The sequence below is a fragment of the Rhinoderma darwinii genome, chromosome 11 (genome assembly GCF_050947455.1).
Source record: "Rhinoderma darwinii isolate aRhiDar2 chromosome 11, aRhiDar2.hap1, whole genome shotgun sequence".
Lineage (NCBI taxonomy): Eukaryota > Metazoa > Chordata > Amphibia > Anura > Rhinodermatidae > Rhinoderma > Rhinoderma darwinii.
The window spans coordinates 4,691,342-4,718,316 of NC_134697.1; the positions used below are offsets into that span (position 1 = coordinate 4,691,342).

General features: G+C 42.1%; 1 protein-coding gene across 4 annotated transcripts in view; it reads right to left on the reverse strand.

Annotated features, from left to right (window-relative positions):
- The window catches only part of VTI1A (vesicle transport through interaction with t-SNAREs 1A), a 329,342-nt gene that overhangs the window by 115,169 nt on the left and 187,198 nt on the right, over positions 1-26,975 (reverse strand). For 2 of the 4 annotated variants that reach the window (XM_075842767.1, XM_075842768.1), the window contains 2 exons: positions 10,406-10,476; positions 8,481-8,542 (listed from right to left, as the gene is read on the reverse strand). In XM_075842767.1, the coding sequence (XP_075698882.1) occupies positions 8,481-8,542; positions 10,406-10,476 (133 nt within the window). Of the gene's footprint in view, positions 1-8,471; positions 8,543-10,405; positions 10,477-26,975 lie in introns of all 4 variants that reach the window. The other 2 variants (XM_075842769.1, XM_075842771.1) reach the window with 1 other exon arrangement.

Below are 26,975 nucleotides of genomic sequence, written 5' to 3' on the forward strand. Positions count from 1 at the left end.
ATATACAAGAATATAACTACTATAATACTGCTCCTATATACAAGAATATAACTACTATAATACTGCCCCTATATACAAGAATATAACTACTATAATACTGCCCCTATATACAAGAATATAACTACTATAATACTGCTCCTATATACAAAAATATAACTACTATAATACTGCCCCCTATATACAAGAATATAACTACTATAATACTGCTCCTATATACAAGAATATAACTACTATAATACTGCTCCTATATACAAGAATATAACTACTATAATACTGCCCCCTATATACAAGAATATAACTACTATAATACTGCTCCTATATACAAGAATATAACTATTATAATACTGCCCCTATATACAAGAATATAACTACTATAATACTGCTCCTATATACAGGAATATAACTACTATAATACTGCCCCCTATATACAAGAATATAACTACTATAATACTGCCCCTATATACAAGAATATAACTACTATAATACTGCTCCTATATACAAGAATATAACTACTATAATACTGCTCCTATATACAAGAATATAACTACTATAATACTGCCCCTATATACAAGAATATAACTACTATAATACTGCTCCTATATACAAGAATATAACTACTATAATACTGCTCCTATATACAAGAATATAACTACTATAATACTGCTCCTATATACAAGAATATAACTACTATAATACTGCCCCCTATATACAAGAATATAACTACTATAATACTGCCCCCTATATACAAGAATATAACTACTATAATACTGCCCCCTATATACAAGAATATAACTACTATAATACTGCCCCATATATACAAGAATATAACTACTATAATACTGCCCCCTATATACAAGAATATAACTACTATAATACTGCCCCCTATATACAAGAATATAACTACTATAATACTGCTCCTATATACAAGAATATAACTACTATAATACTGCCTCCTGTGTACAAGAATATAACTACTATAATACTGCTCCTATATACAAGAATATAACTACTATAACACTGCCCCCTATATACAAGAATATAACTACTATAATACAGCTCCCTATATACAAGAATATAACTACTATAATACTGCTCCTATATACAAGAATATAACTACTATAATACTGCCCCTATATAGAAGAATATAACTACTATAATACTGCCCCTATGTACAAAAATATAACTACTATAATACTGCCTCCTATATACAAGAATATAACTACTATAATACTGCTCCTATATACAAGAATATAACCACTATAATACTGCCCCCTATATACAAGAATATAACTACTATAATACTGCTCCTATATACAAGAATATAACTGCTATAATACTGCCCCTATATACAAGAATATAACTACTATAATACTGCTCCTATATACAAGAATATAACTACTATAATACTGCTCCTATATACAAGAATATAACTACTATAATACTGCCCCTATATACAAGAATATAACTACTATAATACTGCTCCTATATACAAGAATATAACTACTATAATACTGCTCCTATATACAAGAATATAACTACTATAATACTGCTCCTATATACAAGAATATAACTACTATAATACTGCCCCCTATATACAAGAATATAACTACTATAATACTGCCCCCTATATACAAGAATATAACTACTATAATACTGCCCCCTATATACAAGAATATAACTACTATAATACTGCCCCTATATAGAAGAATATAACTACTATAATACTGCCCCTATGTACAAAAATATAACTACTATAATACTGCCTCCTATATACAAGAATATAACTACTATAATACTGCTCCTATATACAAGAATATAACCACTATAATACTGCCCCCTATATACAAGAATATAACTACTATAATACTGCTCCTATATACAAGAATATAACTGCTATAATACTGCCCCTATATACAAGAATATAACTACTATAATACTGCTCCTATATACAAGAATATAACTACTATAATACTGCTCCTATATACAAGAATATAACTACTATAATACTGCCCCTATATACAAGAATATAACTACTATAATACTGCTCCTATATACAAGAATATAACTACTATAATACTGCTCCTATATACAAGAATATAACTACTATAATACTGCTCCTATATACAAGAATATAACTACTATAATACTGCCCCCTATATACAAGAATATAACTACTATAATACTGCCCCCTATATACAAGAATATAACTACTATAATACTGCCCCCTATATACAAGAATATAACTACTATAATACTGCCCCATATATACAAGAATATAACTACTATAATACTGCCCCCTATATACAAGAATATAACTACTATAATACTGCCCCCTATATACAAGAATATAACTACTATAATACTGCTCCTATATACAAGAATATAACTACTATAATACTGCCTCCTGTATACAAGAATATAACTACTATAATACTGCTCCTATATACAAGAATATAACTACTATAACACTGCCCCCTATATACAAGAATATAACTACTATAATACAGCTCCCTATATACAAGAATATAACTACTATAATACTGCTCCTATATACAAGAATATAACTACTATAATACTGCCCCTATATAGAAGAATATAACTACTATAATACTGCCCCTATGTACAAAAATATAACTACTATAATACTGCCTCCTATATACAAGAATATAACTACTATAATACTGCTCCTATATACAAGAATATAACCACTATAATACTGCCCCCTATATACAAGAATATAACTACTATAATACTGCTCCTATATACAAGAATATAACTGCTATAATACTGCCCCTATATACAAGAATATAACTACTATAATACTGCTCCTATATACAAGAATATAACTACTATAATACTGCCCCTATATACAAGAATAGAACTACTATAATACTGCCTCTATATACAAGAATATAACTACTATAATACTGCCCCTATATACAAGAATATAACTACTATAATACTGCCCATATATAAAGAATATAACTACTATAATACTGCCCCTATATACAAGAATATAACTACTATAATCCTGCCCCTATATACAAGAATATAACTACTATAATACTGCCCTCTATATACAAGAATATAACTACTATAATACTGCCCCCTATATACAAGAATATAACTACTATAATACTTCCCCCTATATACAAGAATATAACTACTATAATACTGCCCCCTATATACAAGAATATAACTACTATAATACTGCTCCTATATACAAAAATATAACTACTATAATACTGCCCCTATATACAAGAATAGAACTACTATAATACTGCCCCTATATACAAGAATATAACTACTATAATACTGCCCCTATATACAAGAATATAACTACTATAATACTGCCCCTATATACAAGAATATAACTACTATAATACTGCCCCTATATACAAGAATATAACTACTATAATACTGCCCCCTATATACAAGAATATAACTACTATAATACTGCCCCTATATACAAGAATATAACTGCTATAATACTGCCCCCTATATACAAGAATATAACTACTATAATACTGCCCCTATATACAAGAATATAACTGCTATAATACTGCCCCCTATATACAAGAATATAACTACTATAATACTGCTCCTATATACAAGAATATAACTACTATAATACTGCTCCTATATACAAGAATATAACTACTATAATACTGCCCCCTATATACAAGAATATAACTACTATAATACTGCCCCTATATACAAGAATATAACTGCTATAATACTGCCCCCTATATACAAGAATATAACTACTATAATACTGCCCCTATATACAAGAATATAACTGCTATAATACTGCCCCCTATATACAAGAATATAACTACTATAATACTGCTCCTATATACAAGAATATAACTACTATAATACTGCTCCTATATACAAGAATATAACTACTATAATACTACCCCCTATATACAAGAATATAACTACTATAATACTGCCCCTATATACAAGAATATAACTACTATGATACTGCCCATATATAAAGAATATAACTACTATAATACTGCCTCTATATACAAGACTATAACTACTATAATCCTGCCCCTATATACAAGAATATAACTACTATAATACTGCCCCTATATACAAGAATATAACTACTATAATACTGCCCCTATATACAAGAATATAACTACTATAATACTGCCCTCTATATACAAGAATATAACTACTATAATACTGCCCCTATATACAAGAATATAACTACTATAATCCTGCCCCTATATACAAGAATATAACTACTATAATACTGCCCCTATATACAAGAATATAACTACTATAATACTGCCCCTATATACAAGAATATAACTACTATAATACTGCCCTCTATATACAAGAATATAACTACTATAATACTGCCCCTATATACAAGAATATAACTACTATAATACTGCCCCTATATACAAGAATATAACTACTATAATACTGCCCCTATATACAAGAATATAACTACTATAATACTGCCCCTATATACAAGAATATAACTATTATAATACTGCCCCTATATACAAGAATATAACTACTATAATACTGCCCATATATAAAGAATATAACTACTATAATACTGCCCCTATATACAAGAATATAACTACTATAATCCTGCCCCTATATACAAGAATATAACTACTATAATACTGCCCTCTATATACAAGAATATAACTACTATAATACTGCGCCTATATACAAGAATATAACTACTATAATACTGCCACCTATATACAAGAATATAACTACTATACTACTGACCCCTATATACAAGAATATAACTACTATAATACTGCTCCTATATACAAGAATATAACTACTATAATACTGCTCCTATATACAAGAATATAACTACTATAATACTGCCCCTATATACAGGAATATAACTACTATAATACTGCCCCCTATATACAAGAATATAACTACTATAATACTGCCCCTATATACAAGAATATAACTAATATAATACTGCTCCTATATACAAGAATATAACTACTATAATACTGCCCCTATATACAAGAATATAACTACTATAATACTGCCCTCTATATACAAGAATATAACTACTATAATACTGCCCTCTATATACAATAATATAACTACTATAATACTGCCCCTATATACAAGAATATAACTACTATAATACTACCCCTATATACAAGAATATAACTACTATAATACTGCCCCTATATACAAGAATATAACTACTATAATACTGCTCCTATATACAAGAATATAACTACTATAATACTGCTCCTATATACAAGAATATAACTACTATAATACTGCCCCTGGAGGTGAAAAATGTTTTGTTTTTTTTCTGGAATATTAAATTGGATCCAGTACAAAATTTTTCAAGTTAACTCTTCACAAATAATTTCCCTGTCCATAGTTTGTCAACAGGAAGGGTCCAGATGTAGCTATAAGACGGCAACGTCCATTCCTATGAATTATTATTAGTTGTGTTCTTGAATACGATGCATGAGAACCACTGCGGGGGAAGTTATATATTAAAGTATATGCTGTATATTATATATTATTAGGTTAATTCCTAATGGGGGGTCTATCAGTTGGGACTTCCTGGAGATAAAAGGTTTTTCTAGGACTTTGATACTGATGATCGACTCGTAGGATAGGCCATAAACATCAGATCATTAGGGGTCTGACTCCCGGCACCCCCACCGAACACCCAAGTGAAGGGGTCGCAGTGCTCCGGTCAGGTTAATAGAGTGGGGGTCACAGTTTAATTTAATAACAGGGGTAAACACTGATCATGGTGGTGGATTTCGGAGCGTCGTTACTTATATTGTGTCAGTCCCTCCTGGGGAGTATATTAGGGACCACACCAGGGGGCGGACATTATCCGGGCCATCTGTTCGACCCCTCTCAGGTCATCCCTCTTAGGCTCTGTTCACACACTTAGCAAAAAATGTCTGAAAATACGGAGCTGGTTCAAGGGAAAACAGCTCCTAATTTCCAGACGTTTTTTAAGCCACTCGCGATTTTCGCTGCGTTTTTTTCTGGCCGTTTTTGGAGCTGTTTTTCTATAGAGTCAATGAAAAATGGGTCCAAAAACGTTCCAAGAAGTGACCTGCAATTCCGTTTCGGGGCCCTTTTTTTAAAACGGGCGCGTTAACGGCCCGAAAAACGGCCGAAAATAGGCTGTGTGAACATCCCCTTACACAATGAGCTTTGCTTCCTTGTAGTGCCCTGATTGGGGCCGTTCTGTTGCTCCCACTAGGACAGAGTTTCCGGTGTATCCCACGTGCCGGACTCCTCCGTAGATGTAGACGTAGACGTAGACGTAGATACACAATCATGGTCTGCTAAAAAGTTCTGCAAATTTCAAATAGACTTTGTGTTTTACTGTCTCACTATTTTCCAGATCTCTGCTTGCTGCCAGCAAATGGAAGCTTTTTTTGTTTACATTCAGCGGCTGACCTGGTCCTGCTCACACAGCAGAAGAGCTCGTCAGTTGGTCAGGATCAGGACAAGTTTTCAGCCTCTGGTAATAATCAACTAATGTTTCCATTCGGTGACAGCAAGTAGAGATCTTGAAATGTTGAAAATAGGTAAAACACTAAGCATATGAGAAAAGGGCATAACATTTTATGATACAATTTACATAAAATTGGGGGGGGGGGGGGACGACTTTAAAAAGGGGTCCGGCTCGGTCTGGTCACAGTGGCCACTTCATAGACGACTAGTGGACCCCACCCCCAACAATAACAGACTGCTGGCCACTGAAGTAGGTTGTTAGCTCCAGATCTATATGAAGGGCTCAAATAAGTAATGACTTCCCCAGTCTATGAAAAGTACAAGGTGAGATTATTTTTCAACTGGCTGGAAAGCCCAAAAAATTGCAAATTCAGAACATCAAAAGACCAAAAATGTTCCGACCACATCCACTTTACGGCCAGGAGGCTCTTATTGACGTTCGTAGCGGCCGGCTTTAGCTTGACACTACAGACGTAACCCCACAGCACAAGGCCGAGACCCCTATAATAAAATTTCTATAGGAGGAGACGACGTTCCGCGGTGCCTCGTACCTCTGAGAAGCGGCAATGAAGGCAACGCTGTGCTGGAGTGTGAAGTCATTGTCCGCCTGCCTCACACATACCATAAAGAGCGGCTCTTCTAATAACGGGGTCTTCGGAAGGGAAGGTGGGGGACATCAAGCAGAAAGATCAGGTGAACGCAGAGGGGCAAATAAAGTCATAAATCCTTATTTCAGGCGCTCGGTTTAAAGCCCCGAATGTTGCGGATAAACGGCTCGCGGTAAATGTTACGTCTGATTAATCGGCGGCGCTAAGTGACAACTGAACTTTAACATTAATATGGTATTATTTAAATAACGGTTTGTGTTTTTTTCCCCCTAAAAATGATGAATGATTTTCCGACATGAAGCGAGAGGCTCCTTTAATGAGATCTGACAATACGGGAGACGTATGCGGAGGGTTGGACACGGCTGGGGGGACCGCGGCCGCCCCCCGCCTGATTGTCTGCACGCTCCGGAGCATCGATTTCAATTGCCACGCCTCTCCCTCCTGGATTCTACATTTAGATAGTGTCATTTTCATATTACTCTTAATCAGCCCGTCCTGGGGGCCCCGTACAGAGGTGGGGGCTTCAGGGGATGGACACTTAACCCCTTCATGGGCCGATTTACTACATGCGGCTATTAGAAGTGGTCTTAAAAAAGTTATTTAAAAAAAAAGTTTCTTATGACCAATGACCGCACGCTGCTTTCTAGAATGTGTTCGTGAACTGCATAGAAACAATTAGAGGACGATGAGACTGTGAGCTGCTAGGATCCCGGATGATGGGAGTGATACATTGCGGGAGATAAGCAGATTAGACTGTAAGCTCCTGGGATCAGGATGATGGGAGTTCTACATTTTGTTTAAGAAGGGGAGGCGAAATTGTGAGTTTCTGTGATCAAGAATAATGGGAGTGATACATTGTGTATGAGAGAAGGAGATCAGATATTAAGTTCCTGGAATCAGGGATGATGGGAGTGATAAAACGTCAACGTGTAAGGCTCTGTTCACATCTGCGTTGGGGTCCCGTTCTGACGGAGGTTTCCGTCAGAACGAGACCTTGAACAGACACAAACTGACACGAACGGACACCAGAGGTTTCCGTTTCCCTCCTCATTGTTTCCAACGGTGACGGATCCGGTGCCCAGGGTTTCCGTTTGTCTCTGTTGTGCACCGGATCCGTCGTTTTGTCGGAAGCAATAGCGCAGTCGACTGATGTGAATGGATATTAGATTGTGAGCTCCTGTGACAAGGATTATTTTTTTGAGAGAGAGGGAGATTAGATTGTGATTGCTCGGGATCAGTGATGATGAGAGTGATTACAATCAGTGTACGGGGCTGCGGAATAGGTTGCTGCGATATATATATATATATCCCAGTTATGAAGGAAGGAGCTGCGACATAGGAAGTAATAAGACCTGCTCCTACCTCTCTTACCTGCGTAACATTCCGGTCAGGATCCGGGAGCTCTTCCCCAGGTTGGTGTCGGTTTCTCTGAGCTGAGGGGGAGAAAAAAAGTTTACATTCAGAAACGCAGAGACGTCAATAACACCCCGGCTCCGGCGGCGGACATTTGTCTGGTTGATGCGGCGGACACTAATCCGGAGCATTAATTCACTTATCTGTCTGCAGCATTACTAATCACAAGATATAGCACAGAAGAGGGGCCCCGGAGATGAGGGCCACACCCAGGACAGCATCAAGGGTAACTGAACGTTCAACAAACTTCTGACATCTCATAGTGACATGTCAGTAGTTTTGATTGGTGGGGTCCGAGCACTGAGACCCCCACCAATCGCTAAAACGAAGCGGCAAAAGTGCTCGTGTGAGCGTTCAGCCGCTTAGTTTCCGTTCCACTTTCATGCTGACACAAAGAAAAGTCTTTAATCTGTCATCCGATAATCCGGAAAGTCTGATAATCCAGCACAGAACTGCAATATAAGGCAGAACCTCACGAGACCAGAGGAAGATTCAGCAGAAAGAACCAATGAGAAAAAGTCATCGCAGTAGAGTTTCTGCTCCGGATCTTCCTGAGATTTAGGCCCCATGCACACGACCGTATTTTTGTCCACCCGTAAATACGGGTCCTCGGTCACACGTATTTGACCCGTATTGCACCAGTATTTACGGGCACTTTTTCGCTGCAAAATTGCACTGCAGTAATTGGCAGCCCCTTCTCTCTATCAGTGCAGGATAGAGAGAAGGGACAGCCCTTTCCGTAATAAAAGTAAAAGAATTTCCTACTTACCGGCCGTTGTCTTGGTGACGCGTCCCTCTTTCGGCATCCAGCCCGACCTCCCTGGATGACGCGGCAGTCCATGTGACCGCTGCAGCCTGTGATTGGCTGCAGCCGTCACATGGGGCTGTAACGTCATCCCGGGAGGCCGGACTGGAGGAAGAAGCAGGGAGTTCTGGGTAAGTATGAACCTTTTTTACAGGTTGCTGTATATTGGGATCTGAAGTCACTGTCCAGGGTGCAGAAACAGTTACTGCCGATCAGTTAACTCTTTCAGCACCCTGGACAGTGACTATTTACTGACGTCGCCTAGCAACGCTCCCGTAATTACGGGTGCACACACATAGTCGCCCGTAATTACGGGAGCCCCATTGACTTCTATGGGCTGCCCGTGCCGTAATTACGGCCTGAAACAGGATATGTTCTATATTTTTCAACGGCACGGGCACCTTCCCACAAGCATACGGGTTGATACCCGTGGCCAATAGAAGTCTATGGGCCCGTAATTACGGGCCGTGATTACGGCCCGCGATTATGGGCGTTTTAGGCTGTGTTCACACAGAGTTTTTTGCAGGCGGAATTTCTGCCTCAAAATTCAGTTTGGAAGTTTGAGGCAGATTTTCCTCTCCCTGCACGCCGATTTTCGCCCGCGGCCATTGAGCACTGCGGGCATAAAACGCAGCAAAACACGCTTTCTCTGCCTCCCATTGAAGTCAACAGGAGGTCAGAGGCGTAAACACCCGAAGATAGGGCATGTCTATTCTTTCTCCTGCAAGGCGGTTTTACCGCTCGCAGGAGAAAACCGCCCCCGCCTCCCATTGAAATCAATGGGAGGCAGTTTAGGGCCGTTTTTGCCGAGTTTTGCGGCGCGGTTTCCGCTCCCAAAAACTCGGCAGAAAACTCAGTGTGAACATTTTTCTATTCACTGACAGCAAGCAGGGAACTTTATGGGGGTGAGGAATTGAACCAAAGCTCATAAGAAAGTTGCAGAATGTTTCAATATTATGAAGCATTATTTACAAATACTGGAGGAGCAGCGTAGACATGATGAATTGAGACCTAACTAATCAACAACAGATTTTTACAGAGACGGGACCTGACAGATAGTCCATCTCTGGGTGCTCACCCTGTCTCTCGCCCGCTGGATCTTCTCCCGGTCCTGGTTCAGGTTTTCCAGGATGTCCTGACCAATTTGCTCTGCAGAAAAAAAAACAGAAAAGGAAATGCACATTTAATTCTGCTACATAATATCACAAGCCCAGACTGAAACAATGTTACATCTGCTGAATATGTATCAGACAGCAACCAATTATTAAAGGGGGTCTCCACTCCGGACAATCCCTACTTGTAGAAGGCCCCTTGACAATAAAATGATCACAAATTGTCCAGCGATCAGCTGTGATCGGTGCGGAAATTTGGCAGCAAGTGTATCATTTGCCTGCAGCGCCACCACAGGGGAAATGAAGCATTACACAATGTCCATTCATATCAATGTGTAGTCTGTGTAATACAGGACAGGACAGGTCCTCCAGAGTGAGAGTATGAAGTATTACAGGTTTTTTTCCTCTGTTATCAGCCAGTCTGGACCCCATCCTTTATATGAGGGCAGGATTACTATGTCCTCAGTATACAGCGGATGGATTTTAGTTTTGTGTCACTTTGCGGAGTTCTCTTGCATGCGAGTGACAAATACACAACGTGCTAATTATTGTGCGGAATGTGAAGTGGAGACGAAGCTCAGGAGTAAATATGGAGGTCAGACGGGTTCTAGACGGGTCTGTACAAATAATGACAGTGTCGCTGCAGAGGACGAGAGACTGGAAGCGTCCATACAGGCGGTCGCAGCTATTCCTAGAACACCAGCCCATATATACACACAACGGACGCGACTCACTCACAGCAGGAACAAGAATTCTTAAACAGCGACCATCCCCCCAAAAAATCCCATAGGGCTTGTTCACACGGCGTGTATTTGACTCGTTTTACGGACTGAAAAATGCGTCAAAAACGCATGTAAGCTTCCCATTGACATCAATGGGAAAACGCATTTTAGTGCAAATGACGCTTTTTTTAAAAAAATGCGTTTAAATACGGGTCAAATAAAAAACAAGCAGCATCAGGTACATTTGTAGCGCAGAAAACGCGCCTACTTCCCATAGCAATAGGAATCCTAATTACGGGCCAAAAAACGCTCACACCTGTATTTGAAAAGCGCTTTACAAAATCGCTGGCGTTTTTGACACGTTTACACGTCGTTTTTTTTTTTAGCGCCGTGTGAACGAGGCCTTAAAGAGTTCTCCACTTTGGACAATCTATTCTTGTCAGAACGGTCTCTTGACAATATAAGGATTATAAAGTGTCCCCCTGCTGCCCCTCCCCCCGGCGATCAGCTGTGATCCGTGGGGAAACCCGGCAGTAAGTGTTACATTTCCCTGCAGCGCCACCACAGGTGAAATGAAGTATTACACAATGTCCATTCATATCAATGTATTGTTAGAGTAATACAGGACAGGACAGGTCCTCCAGAGAGAGAGAGAGAGATGCTCTATGTAACCGCTCTCCACTCTAACCAAGAGATGAGCACTCCAAATAAAGGACCCCCCGATATTACCCAGAATCACTCATAGGGTACATGGAAATTGGTTTTCTAAGCTGGACAACTCCTTTTTAACACCCAATATTCTTAAATGAAGCATTTAGACCCCTCTCCCGGATACAGAAAAAACTTCCCTTTAAATATAAAACCATGAGACGTCCTTCTTGTAATTATATCTGTTTCTGGGAAAGCTGGATGACCATTAACAGGAAAGCCAACACATCTCCAACAACTGAATGGCAAGACTTCCAGCTCAGCTGTTCCAGTATCTTCCATAGAATATCATGTAGAGTGTCCAAACACCTGCAGCCACCTCTTCTCTGAACATGGGGGACGCAGAACGCTCTGTCCTCAGAATCACGAGGATTATAGCAGTGGGACCCCCACTAATCAAACATTCTATCAATATGATATAAATCCAGCTCTTCTACAGATGTAGCAGAGCTCAATTTTGTAATTTAACAGTTGCATTGGACTTGAGTTTGCCATTATAATGTAGCACTACAGAGGTTTTTTCCTCTGTTATCAGCCAGTCTGGACCCCATCCTTTATATATGAGGGCAGGATTACTATGTCCTCAGTATACAGCGGATGGATTTTAGTTTTGTGGCTGTAATGTCACTTTGCTGAGTTCTCTTGCATGCGAGTGACAAATACACAACGTGTTAATTATTGTGCGGAATGTGAAGTGGAGACGAAGCTCAGGAGTAAATATGGAGGTCAGACGGGTTCTAGACGGGTCTGTACAAATAATGACAGTGTCGCTGCAGAGGACGAGAGACTGGAAGCGTCCATACAGGCGGTCGCAGCTATTCCTAGAACACCAGCCTATATATACACACAACGGACGCGACTCACTCACAGCAGGAACAAGAATTCTTAAACAGCGACCATCCCCCCAAAAAAATAATCGTTTAAAAGGGGTTGTCTGCCTTTAAGAAATGCATGCTATACTTGTATAATAAATAGTTATACAATTTTCCAATAAACTTCCTGTATAAATTCCTCACGGTTTTCAAGATCTCTGCTTTCTGTCATTATTTACTTCCAGTGGATAAAATTCTGCCCTCATCATGTGATGGACACACAGGTGCACGGCTCGTTACAGTTTGTGTATCAGAGCTGGGTCTTCTAACGATCCCAGCGCCTGTGTGTCATCACATGCCCCTGTAACGACCCGTGCACCTGTGTGTCATCACATGCCCCTGTAACGACCCGTGCACCTGTGTGTCCATCACATGACCCTGTAACGAGCAATGCACCTGTGTGTCCATCACATGACCCTGTAACGAGCAATGCACCTGTGTCCATCACATGAACCTGTAACGAGCCGTGCACCTGTGTGTCCACCACATGACCCTGTAACGAGCCGTGCACCTGTGTGTCCATCACATGATCCTGTAACGAGCCGAGCACCGGTGTGTCCATCACATGACCCTGTAATGAGCAATGCACCTGTGTGTCCACCACATGACCCTGTAACGAGCCATGCACCTGTGTGTCATCACATGCCCCTGTAATGAGCCATGCACCTGTGTCCATCACATGACCCTGTAACGAGCAATGCACCTGTGTGTCCACCACATGACCCTGTAACGAGCCGAGCACCGGTGTGTCCATCACATGACCCTGTAATGAGCCCTGCACCTGTGTGTCAGCACATGACCCTGTAACGAGCCGAGCACCTGTGTGCCATCACATGACCCTGTAACGAGCCGTGTACCTGTGTGTCATCACATGCCCCTGTAATGAGCCATGCACCTGTGTCCATCACATTACCTTGCAACGAGCCGTGCACCTGTGTGTCCATCACATGACCCTGTAACGAGCCGTGCACCTGTGTTTCCATCACATGACCCTGTAACTAGCAATGCACCTGTGTCCATCACATGACCCTGTAACGAGCCGTGCAACTGTGTGTCCATCACATGAACCTGTAACGAGCCGTGCACCTGTGTGTCCACCACATAACCCTGTAACGAGCCGTGCACCTGTGTGTCCACCACATGACCCTGTAACGAGCCCTGCACCTGTGTGTCCACCACATGACCCTGTAACGAGCAATGCACCTGTGTGTCCATCACATGAACCTGTAACGAGCCGTGCACCTGTGTGTCCACCACGGGACCCTGTAACGAGCCCTGCACCTGTGTGTCATCACATGACCCTGTAAAGAGCCGAGCACTGATGTGTCATCACATGAGCATGGACAGAATTTTACACACTGGAAGTAAACAGTGAATGTTCCTGATAAATAACTGCAAGCAGAGATCTTGTATACAGTAAGGAATGAATACATAAGGTATATTGGAAAATTGTTTCTATAATTAAAAGTTATACAAACAGAATTAATTTGCTGAAAACAGGTCAACCCTTTAAAGGGGGTCTCCGCCCTAGACAATCCCTACTTGTTAGTAAATCCCTTAACTATATAATGATCACAAAGTGTCCCCCTTCTGGGAACCACAGCGATCAGCTGTGATCTGTGGGGAAACCGGACAGTAAGAGTTTATTTTCCCTGCAGCGCCACCACAGGAGAAATGAAGTATTACACAGTGTCCATTCATATCAATGTGTTGTGTGTGTAATACAGGACAAGACAGATCCTCCAGAGAGAGAGAGACGCTCTATGTAACCGCTCTCCACTCTGACCAAGAGATGAGGATCCTGGACAGAGGACCCCCCTCTATTATCTCAGAATTCACTAATAAGGTGCATGAAGAACTGTAGTCCTAAGTGATTTATAGTCGCACTGATCGATCCTCTATTCCTATATCATTACATAACTTTTATTGTTTGCTGTTCAGGATCTCTAGAAAAATGGATATTAACCAAAGTAGGTCATTTTGATTGTCACCCAACTTTCCGAGAAACAGATACAAAGTCTTTAAAAAAGTTTCTGAAGTTTTCCTTATACAATAATTAAGCTTTATTTACATAGGACTGCGCCAGCCCTTTAAAATTCATCTCATTGACATGTGCGCCCCGCGAGTCCTGCCCTTCCTGCATAAATCAGCTGACCAGGGTTATAAGTAAAGGGAACCCCATAGTAACCGCTCCGTAATCGTTGCCTCCCAGTGCCCCCCCCCCCTCATTCCTGGTTGAAGTAGATGGCAGCAGATGTTGGCTGTGGAGTTGGGAGACGTGTTGGGGTTCACACCTTACGTGGGGCCGAGAGATGGAGTCAATCTAAGCGGGGTCTTAGCTTCTCTAGGTCCTATAAGATCTCTGGTATGTTAACCCTTGCAGATCACAGACATTTATCACTCGAGTCTGCTTTGGCCTGGCATGGATATTATTGTAATAGGGCAAAGTGATAAGTGGCCGCCAGGTGCTCTGATACCGCTTATCTCATAAAAAAAAAAAAAAGGATTTGATGGGACAGTGTGACCCTTATTTCCCCTGATGGGGGGTGTCAGCGGAGCATTGATGTCCTCACAGACTTATTTATGGCCCAACCTCTTCTGGGGATAAATATTTAACCTGCAGAACTGACAATCCAAGTCTAACTCCGGCTCAGGTCACAACGGATCCTAAGGTGTAACCTGGGACACATGTCAGGATAGGCAGCGGCCGACGGGGGAGGAGGAGAAGAGTTTGTGTATCAGGACGAGACGTGTACAATGTGTCACATCCCACACCTAACACTAATTATACACCCCATACATGACACAAGGCGGGTGCCGGGACGACCTGGGTTATGCAACAAATAATGCAAGGAAAAAGGCGTCCAGATATAGAGAGAATATGAAATCTGCTTCTCATCTTCACTACTGCGCAAAAACGTGCAACGTACATTGTGGTCCCCCCTCCCCCAGCTCATGCCAAGCGCATCTGTCAGAGGTGAACTACATAATCATCAGGCTTTATAATCTCACTAATGTAACGAGCCGGCTCATTGGGCAAGGGATGGAATATGGAGAGAGAAGCGTGGCCCCCTATAGGCAGTTCTCAGAATTTGATTGACAAACGGAAGTCATTTGCACCGGATCCGTCACCATTGAAATCAGTGGTGGTGCAAACGGAAACCTGTGGTTCCCGCATGTTTCCGTTTGGATTCTGTTCATGAGTTCCCCTGATGGAAAGCTCCGACGCAAGCCATGAGCGGAGTCCCGACGCAGATGTGAACGAAGCCTTAGGGCCTGTTCACATCACCGTTCACTTTCCATTCCGGGTTCCGTCTGAGGTTTCCGTCAGGTGAACCCCACAACTGAAAGTGAAAGTGAAACCACAGCTTCCGTTTCAGTCCCCATTGATATCAATGGTGACGGAAACATTGCTAGTGGTTTCCGTTCGTCACCATTCCGGCAGGTTTCCGGTTTCCGACGGAATCAATAGCGCAGTCGACTCGGCTATTGATACCGGTGTTAAAACGGAAACCTGCCGGAATGGTGACGAACGGAAACCACTAGCAATGTTTCCGTCACCATTGATATCAATGGGGACTGAAACGGAAGCTGTGGTTTCACTTTCACTTTCCGTTGCGGGGTTCACCTGACGGAATCCCCCGATGGAACCCGGAACGGAAAGTGAATGGTGATGTGAACAGGTCCTTACACACAGGACGGGGACATCTTTATTGCAGCAGGCTATAGGGAATGCGGGGACAGACTGCAGCGTTCAGCACCTTTGCAGGCAGTGAGATGAGATGATTAGTGGGATGTTTTACAGGGTTTTATTCTGGGATTATCAGATAGATTTACATCCAGATATTGCAGGTCTGATCTCCGGAGAATAGAGTAACAGCAGCAGATAAGAGCAGCAAACCACAAACCAGATGTAATAAATCTCCACCCCAAGATCTCAGGAAAAGACAAATAACACAGAAAAGTCCATTCAACTGGAAGACTGGGTTTTAAAGGGACAGTACGTCTTTATTGTGCCCTGCCAGAGATTGGACGAAAACTCATCTGTGTTCAGGCAGAATTCTCAGTCTACCACATCATAAACCTCTCACGCCTAGGGGGATTCTCTCCTCATTGTAATAGTAGCCCCTGATCTTAAAACTCCTTACATTATGAAGGTCACAGACATATCAAATATAGTAAATCCACTTGACCGATGCACCTGTGATTTTATGATGGATCTGGTGGCGGATTACCAAATATTCCGGATTATCGGACAAACATAGAGTTCCTATAACCTTTTTAATTGCTTCTTTCTTGTGAGATTCTTTATTACATTGCACCTCTTATTATTTGAGTTTCTGGATAATCAGATGCCGGAATAAAGGAATTTGACTGCATATTATTGGGGACTAATAGAAATATGTTCCATTGGTTGTGACATTAACGGGAAGTGGATGAAAAGGTGGATGTGTTATTGATATTATGTATCAACTAGGTTTGTATTGTATGTTCTGTAACTTAATAAGTCTCTGTTCACATCTGCGCTATGAATTCCTTTATCTGGAGCTGAAAAACAGAATTCAATGCTGTGAATTGACTTTAATATGTTGTCAGGTTTCCGACATGGTGTCCATCACTTTAGCAAAAAAATGTTTCTGCTTTTTGATGGAATCTGCGACCGAGGCTCCAACGCAGATGTGAACACAGCCTGACCAGATGACTTGTAGGACCCGGATTATTCTCATTGATTCTGGCTCAGATTGGGTTGATGATGTCAATTCTATGAAAGTAGCAAAATATTGCCGCATATTGATAGGATTTAAAGATACGGGTTCAAATGATTCATAATATCGGAGGCTTCACCCCATTATTGTGTCATTTTTTGCCATGGATATGAAGCTTATTGTGTTCCCAGAACTCTGAAAACCCCTGAGCTGGGACAAAACCGACACGAGACGCTCGTCAGACCCTTAATTCATTCTGTCTCTCTCTCCATGTGACTGCTTCCATTTAGTTCCTATCCATTAGCGCAGCACTGCCGGGACGGGCGGCTCGGAATAAACCGGTGTCACTTTGATAAATCGCGCCTCCTCAGCTGATTTCGGAAGACAAACAAAAACTCAACCCGTAGAGGCAAGGGGGCATGTCGAGCCGAGCGGGCCGCAGCGAATGCCTGATTTGACACTTGAGGATTCAATCTTTCCCGGAGATTCATAGGGTTAACAATATCGGCACCCACAGATGAATAATTGAGTGTGTGATGAATTTTACAACAGTCGAATAAGGTTTTACAGATCACGGTGATAAGACTGGAGCTACAAAAATAAAAAAAGGAAAAAAAAATTATATATTTTTTTGTTCTAAAATAAAATCTCATTTAAATAGGAGTCCGCCGGGAGAAAGCGAAGGCCCTCGCGTCTTACGTTTTATACTTTAGTGGAGCATCATTAGCTTAGAAATAAAAAAATCCAGCGGCTAGTAATGGCGAGTGCACATTTCAATGCAAACTTGACACTATTTTTTTATACAAAATTGGAAGTGAAATTTGGGATAAGAGGCCGGGGCGAGCCTCAACCTTTCCTTTAATGTTTTCCTTCTTGGCCATGAAAACTCTGATCCTGGCAAAAATATTCTCATTAAAATTGAAAAAAAAAAAGTTTACTTTGTATAAGAGCTTTCATATTTTTTGCTTTTTACATTTTATATTTTCGCTTTTTACATTTTATATATTTGCTTTTAACAAATTACTCTGTGCTACAAAGTTTCCAGTGAGTCCAGGCAGAGGTCCGCAATGGCTGCCAACTCTTCTATAAGTCAGTAAAGCTTTAAATGAGTATCGGTCAATATGTGAAACCTTCACTAGAACGTCAAAAAATTCCCCAAAATTGACGTCTATAAATTGTCTTCTTCTGTCGAGTCTGTTTCTTAATTCTATCTGTTCCTGTGATCACAACAGACCAGGGGTCGTCACAGAGCTTGGGCTGGTCATGTATTGCTATAGTGCCGTACACATTACCTGCCAGATTTACCATTCTTGCATCTCGGAAAAATCATTTGCAGCCCCATTGGATGCAGTAAAGGTGGTCGGTGACTAAAAATATTAACAGTTTATCAGAATTTTTAAACTTTGACTCAAAGATTTATATTTAATGGAAGTTTTATTTTTGGGTAAATCTTTCATTCCATTCAGGGGATTTTTTAGTTGCTCCTCTCTCGTCAGCCTTCTGTTTCAGGTATGAGATATTCTACAATACATTGCCAGATTATCAAACTTTTAAGATTATTTGATGCTGGATTAAAGGAAGATTACAACAGAAGTGGACGATCTGCAAAAATAATCTTGTGCTAAATCAATTAGATCCCAAAGAGTTAAAATTCACACAAATTTAACGAAGGACAATTTTCAAAAACATTCCCAGAAACGGAAGCCAGAAAATATAAAAACGAAAGAAAAAAAAATCTGCCTCTTATTGTTATTTGAGAGTCCATCGGATGAAAGGAAGATGGTGGTCATTTGATCGATCGATCGATCATTTGATCGATCGATTATTTAAAGAATTTTTGTTTTTTTATTCGGTGTTTAGTGGAGGCCTAGAGAACTCTTTCAAATGGAAAAGGAAGAATGACAAATGTGAAAAATTCAGCGATGAGAGTTGAATTTTTTTTCTTTTTTCATCGGCATGAAGCAAATTACAAATAAGGAGCCGAGTGGACGGATTGTATAAAATTCTGCAGATGCGGGGGAAAAAAACCACCAGGCCACTGTGACAGCGGCATCTTCATGCGCTGACCCCGCTGATCTCATAGGATGAACCTCGGCCATGAAGGGTCTAAAGAAAAGTTGAACTTTTTCTGACAGTACAAAAGCCATCTTGGGGTGAAGGGCTCCTTAGCCTACGAGCCGGCTTGATGCGTTTCCTCCTTTGAATACAAATTAGTGATGCATAATCACGGGATATTCATAAGGCCTTTTGCCTCTTTTTCTCCAGTGAATGCTGTATAATTCATTGCATGTGCCCCGACCCCGGCTCGCTCCTGTTCTGACAAATCATACTTGATTAAGACAAATCTTTATTAGCTAGCTAGTCAACTTTCTCATTTATCATTTGCAAATCTCATTCTCCGATTTTATTAATTTATTTCTTTTTTCGGGTGTGATAGGAGCGGAGCGGACAGCGTGGGGCTTCTTATTCCAGACATTAAAAAATTGCTTGTTACAAAGGAGAAGTGCAAAGTGGAACACGACGGTCCATAATAGATGATAAAACGCGGCTTTAATAGGTATAAATTACAAGCCGGGCACCGCAAACAAAGCAATTATTTTAGCCGGTCTTAGAGGGGAAAGAAGAAAAATGATAATAAACCAGAGAATTTCTAAGGACTTGCCTTTTCCTCTGGTTAACTGCAAAAAAAGGGGGAATTTAAAAAAAAACGAAAAATGATTTTGGCTTCTTTAATGTTTAAGAAGTTTATGCCAATAATTTGATTATTAGATGAAAGATTTTTTTAAAATCAAGGATCATTATTTAATAGTGAAAACAATTTTTATGTATAAACATATGTTAAAGAATTAAACAACCCCTGTCCGTATACTAAAGCATATAAAAGGTCATAAAGAGAGGGGGTTGTTCCACTCGGGATCCCCTCTATGAACCAGAAGGTTCATGGGGACTCGAGCTATCCATGCAATACATAGACGACCATTCATTTGAATGACCGCCATGTAATACTAAATTTCCCCTGTAGGGGCCGCTGCAGAGGCAACGTCGGGCCCGAGAAGGCTTCTCCCAGTAAAATCAGCGGATTGCCAGCGGTGCTGGGAGCCGGATCAGCTGATTGCCAGGGGTGCTGGGAGCCGGATCAGCTGATTGCCAGGGGTGCTGGGAGCCGGATCAGCTGATTGCCAGCGGTGCTGGGAGCCGGATCAGCTGATTGCCGGGGGTGCTGGGAGCCGGATCAGCTGATTGCTAGGGGTGCTGGGAGCCGGATCAGCTGATTGCCAGGGGTGCTGGGAGCCGGATCAGCTGATTGCCGGGGGTGCTGGGAGCCGGATCAGCTGATTGCCAAGGGTGCTGGGAGCCGGATCAGCTGATTGCCAGGGGTGCTGGGAGCCGGATCAGCTGATTGCCGGGGGTGCTGGGAGCCGGATCAGCTGATTGCCAAGGGTGCTGGGAGCCGGATCAGCTGATTGCCAAGGGTGCTGGGAGCCGGATCAGCTGATTGCCAGGGGTGCTGGGAGCCGGATCAGCTGATTGCCGGGGGTGCTGGGAGCCGGATCAGCTGATTGCCAAGGGTGCTGGGAGCCGGATCAGCTGATTGCCAAGGGTGCTGGGAGCCGGATCAGCTGATTGCCAGGGGTGCTGGGAGCCGGATCAGCTGATTGCCAGGGGTGCTGGGAGCCGGATCAGCTGATTGCCAGGGGTGCTGGGAGCCGGATCAGCTGATTGCCAGGGGTGCTGGGAGCCGGATCAGCTGATTGCCAGGGGTGCTGGGAGCCGGATCAGCTGATTTGCGCTCCTGCTTCAGAGACGGCCCCTTTAACACAATAATAAGGAAGTCGTAGTTCTGCATATGTCTTCTCTGTGTCAAATCAGTAGTCACTTAAAGGGTTTCTCCAAGTCAAGAGAACGTATCGTGTAATATTTTAATTTTAAAAAAACAAAACAATCCTGAAATGCCATTCTGTTTTTATTTTGTGATTTTATATCTTTTTTGTTCTTGATTTTCATGATTATGGGGCAGTCATATTGCTTGAGTTGCTGCAACAGCAGTTACAGAGATTTGCTTTACAGCACATACCTGGACATAGGAAAACTAAAGCCGGCCGTGCACATTAGATACAAATCGGCTAAACATGCAGATCAACATGATCGACCAAATTCTTATGTGTATGGGGCGTCCAGACTATCAGACTGCCCCCTAATGGCAGATGTCATGGGGAAAAGGCATTGGGCATGTTGGACTTTCCCATACCCGATCCTTTATTTCTGCTGGATATAAGTGGGGTCCTCATTAAATAAACATTATATGTAGATAAATACTAGATGTAAGCTGAAGATACCCCGCTCGTACCAGACTAAAAGCCCTATTACACCGGCTGATTTAGACACAGCTCGTTGATAGTCGCTCGTTTGCTCCTATCAATGAAACCATACAATCATTTCTAAAAGTTAAGCGTAGGAAGGATCATTCTGCCCCAATCTAAGGCCTCATGCACACGACCGTGTTTTTGCGTCCGCAATGCCACCGCAAATCCACGGGTTAATTGCGGACCCATTCATTTCTATGTGGCCATACCCACTATCCGTGTTTTCACGGGTCTCCACATGTCCGCACATCCGTGCCGCAGAAACTCCGGACATGTCTTATTACGGGCCGCAAATGCGCTGCGGACATGCCAATAGAAGTCAATGGGCCCGTGGAAATTGCGGATACACCTCCGTGTGTCATCCGCAGTTTTGCGGATTTGCGGAAGTGTTGCTAGGCGACGACCGGGAATGAGTTCTGTCGTCATCCTGTTTTACCTAGGCTTTTTTTTTTTTCATCCGCATTTTGTGGATTACATACGGATGAACTGCGGAGGACACGGAACACGGTCCTGGAATTTGCGGACCAGAAAAACACTACGGTCGTGTGCATGAGGCCTAAGGACATCGGCTCAATGGAATAAATGATCTCAATAAAAGCTCCACATCTAATAAAACCTATAGGGATCCATACTGGGCATGTTATTTGCTTCAGTGTGACTACTACTTAGATGCACGGACAACTGGAGTCTGTGGTAGTCTAGACTCCGCCTCCTTCATTAGAGGCTCAGGCTGTGATGCTCTGCCCCCTTCCATGCTTTACACTGCCGCTCTGCTTGTTTAAAATGGCTCTTTTAAAAAAAAAAAAAAAACAACACAAGCCCTACCAACAAGTCAGTGCATGGAGATTTTAATTATAGCAAGGACAGAATGATTTCAAACTAAGGGTAACTAAATCACCAGTGGGAAAAAGAAGATCAGGACAATGCAGCACGTAGTCCGAGGGAATCTGGTCCATGCTAAAAATATCCTGGCCTGGATTTTCTATTTTGGACAATTTATTCTTGTTAGAAGGGTCTCCTAAAAATAAACTGATCTCAAAGTCTCCCCTTGCTGAGACCCCCAGCGATCAGCTGTAATCTGCAAGGAGACGTGACAGCAAGTGTTGCATTTTCCAGCAGCGCCACCACAGGAGAAATGAAGCATTACACAGTGTCCATTCCTATCAATGTGTGGAGAGAGAGAGGAGAGAGAGAGGAGAGAGAGAGGAGAGAGAGGAGAGAGAGAGAGAGAGAGACGCTCTATGTAACCGCTCTCCGCTCTGACCGAGAGATGAGGGTCCGAAGGACTTCTCTCTATTACCTCCCTATAGGGTGTATGGGTTTTCTAAACTGGACACCCCCCTTTAAAGGGTTAAGCTAAAAATATCTTCATCCTTTGTTATGACCGGGCGAAAAATGTAATGAAACTCTTGTCGTAATATTTCCAGCCGTCGTCACCTCTCCAGTTATTTTACAAAACGTGTTAAACCAATATCAGCGACGTCGTCATTTCCCCAGATTAAAACAGTTAAAAAAGATAATGAAGTGCCCTCCCTGATTAAAGTCCTCACACTCCTAATCACAATCTGACAGTCAGATCAAAGACGTTACGTTAAATCTCTCTTCTAATTGCGTTTAAAGCGCCACACCTCAGGCCCATCTCTCCATAACCCCCTTTTTTTTTTCCAAGTCAAATTCTGCTTAAGAAAGATCTAACACTCCTTAACAGTTCATTATCCAATAAAACCATTCAAAGCTTGAAAGCAATCGACACAATTAGTCAGGACCTCGGGGAGCCGCCTGTATAGTGTCTATTACGGGCCGTCATATTAAAACACCTTAATTACATTTGTCAAAAGGATTTCATTAAGACATATCCGTATTGTCACTCTCGGATTTATTTGCAGCGTTGTGGGAAAAAATTACTTCTATACGGTATCATTTTTATTTTAGATATTTTTTTACTATACGCGGCTTCAAATATTGAAAAAAAACAAAGAACAAAAAAAACAAACAAAAAAAAAAACAACTAAAATCCTAGCGCTCAGGCCACAGTCTTCTTGTTTTATTCGGCTAATTGAGCCTAATTATGTGATGATTAAAGACGTCAGACTGGAATAATAGTCGCTCAGATAGAAAATATCACCTACAACGGAGCACCTGATATAGCACAGGAAGCATGGATATGAAAAGCGGACACAAATAGAGAATAAAATGACTAAAATATTGAAATATAATAAATCAATAATACTACAAGAAAAATAAAAAATATACCAAACATGATCATTTGACCATGAAATTCTGAAGACCGTGATCAGAATAGAAGTCATAGGTAGGTGGCCACGGATACGAAAGTTTGGCTAAATTGGATGAATAATCCAAAATATCTTCAAGAGCCCCTTGTGCACCTTTGTTATACCCCTCAACAGTCGCGGGACATTATTAAGTCAAATCCCAGAACCCACAGGAACGCACAGAAATACATACATTTGTAGCAGAATTGCATAAGCCCTCCCCAATTGACGTCCGTTTTGCATTTGTGGGACAATCCTGCTCCACAAAGACCCTCTTGACTGACGGCCGAAACGACAAAAATAAAGACAAAAATAAATTGCAATTAATAGGAATGTGAGCCCAATTTTTCCAACAAATTTCACAAGTCTGGAACAGTTGATTTGCAACTACAGATTAACCAGTTCCTTGATAAACCCAGTTGGAACTATAATGGTGGCCATATTGGCTGCCACCACGATTTCCTAAGTAGCTATTTATCGAAAGCTGGCCGTACACTGTATTGTGCTTCATGGGTGGTCTGTGAAGGTGGTCTCTCTGCCTTGAACCGTGACCTGGTTTGGCTTCTATTAACGGGGTGCTCATCTTATGTTTGGCACGAACGACTTTCCAAATATTGGCAAAAACTGCACCCAACAACCACGGGGTCCACACTCAGCGCTCCTCCCTCCAGCTGCAACCAGACTCACCCCTCCTTGTTCCAGCGACAGAATTTCTTCTGCAGCCACGTCACATTATTTTGGAGAGCGTCACCGGTTGATGACATCAGGCCTGCGGCTTATTTAAAGTGGAATCCAGCTCACAGCCGGCGACGGTGAACTAAGGTACATTCCTGTTTTGATCTTGGATTCTGCTCCCGTCTGGTTCCTTTGGATTTGTCTTCACTGTGCTTGATTTTGAGATAGTTTCGTTCCTATAATTGAAAATTGGTTACAGCCTGAAAGAACGATTAAAAAAACCTGATATTTTATTAGTTAAATTCTAAAAACTGGCTCTTAAGCCCAATATATCCTAAATACAGGCATAAGCAAGCGGTCAGAGGTATGAGAGGTATCAGTAGGTATTAGGACATATGTGCACCCACTGATAATACACTCCCCTTATAGTATAGGCTCTCTCTGGATTAGATCATTTGTGGACGACTGCCGGCAATAAGTGATCTAAAAAATGACAACCGCCAGCAATAAGTGGTCTAAAGCTGGACGACCGCCGGCAATAAGTGATCTAAAAAATGACAACCGCCAGCAATAAGTGGTCTAAAGCTGGACGACCGCCGGCAATAAGTGGTCTAAAGAAGGACGACCGCCGGCAATAAGTGATCTAAAGCTGGACGACCGCCGGCAATAAGTGGTCTAAAGCTGGACGACCGCCGGCAATAAGTGGTCTAAAGCTGGACGACCGCCGGCAATAAGTGGTCTAAAGAACGACGACCACCGGCAATAAGTGGTCTAAAGCTGGACGACCGCCGGCAATAAGTGGTCTAAAGCTGGACGACCGCCGGCAATAAGTGGTCTAAAGCTGGACGACCGCCGGAAATAAGTGGTCTAAAGCTGGACTACCGCCGGCAATAAGTGGTCTAAAGCTGGACTACCGCCGACAATAAGTGGTCTAAAGAAGGACGACCGCCGGCAATAAGTGGTCTAAAGCTGGACTACCGCCGGCAATAAGTGGTCTAAAGCTGGACTACCGCCGGCAATAAGTGGTCTAAAGCTGGACTACCGCCGGCAATAAGTGGTCTAAAGCTGGACTACCGCCGACAATAAGTGGTCTAAAGAAGGACGACCGCCGGCAATAAGTGGTCTAAAGCTGGACTACCGCCGGCAATAAGTGGTCTAAAGCTGGACTACCGCCGGCAATAAGTGGTCTAAAGCTGGACTACCGCCGACAATAAGTGGTCTAAAGAAGGACGACCGCCGGCAATAAGTGGTCTAAAGCTGGACTACCGCCGGCAATAAGTGGTCTAAAGCTGGACTACCGCCGGCAATAAGTGGTCTAAAGCTGGACGACCACCGGCAATAAGCGGTCTAAAGCTGGACGACCGCCGGCAATAAGTGGTCTAAAGCTGGACAACCGCCAGCAATAAGTCGTCTAAAGAATGACGACCGCCGGCAAAAAGTGGTCTAAAGCTAGACGACCACCGGCAATAAGTGGTCTAAAGCTGGACGACCGCCGACAATAAGTGGTCTAAAGCTGGACGACCGACGGCAATAAGTGGTCTAAAGCTGGACGACCGCCGGCAATAAGTGGTCTAAAACTAGACTACCGCCGGCAATAAGTGGTCTAAAGAAGGACGACCGCCGGCAATAAGCGGTCTAAAGCTGGACGACCGCCGGCAATAAGCGGTCTAAAGCTGGATGACCGCCGGCAATAAGCGGTCTAAAGCTGGATGACCGCCGGCAATAAGCGGTCTAAAGCTGGACGACCTCTGGCAATAAGTGGTCTAAAGCTGGACGACCGCCAGCAATAAGTGGTCTAAAGCTGGACGACCGCCGGCACTAAGTGGTCTAAAGCTGGACGACCGCCGGAAATAAGTGGTCTAAAGCTGGACGACAGCCGGAAATAAGTGGTCTAAAGAAGGATGACCGCCGGCAATAAGTGGTCTAAAGAAGGACGACCGCCGGCAATAAGTGGTCTAAAGCTGGACGACCGCCGGCAATAAGTGGTCTAAAGCTGGACGACCGCAGGCAATAAGTGGTCTAAAGCTGGATGACCGCCGGCAATAAGTGGTCTAAAGAAGGACGACCGCCGGCAATAAGTGGTCTAAACAAGGACAACCGCCGGCAATAAGTGGTCTAAAGCGGTCATTACGGACAAAAAAAATCACTAGTGTACGGCCGGCTAAAGAAACGATAGACTGGAATTTCTAATTTTATCTGTTGTAGGGGGAAATGTT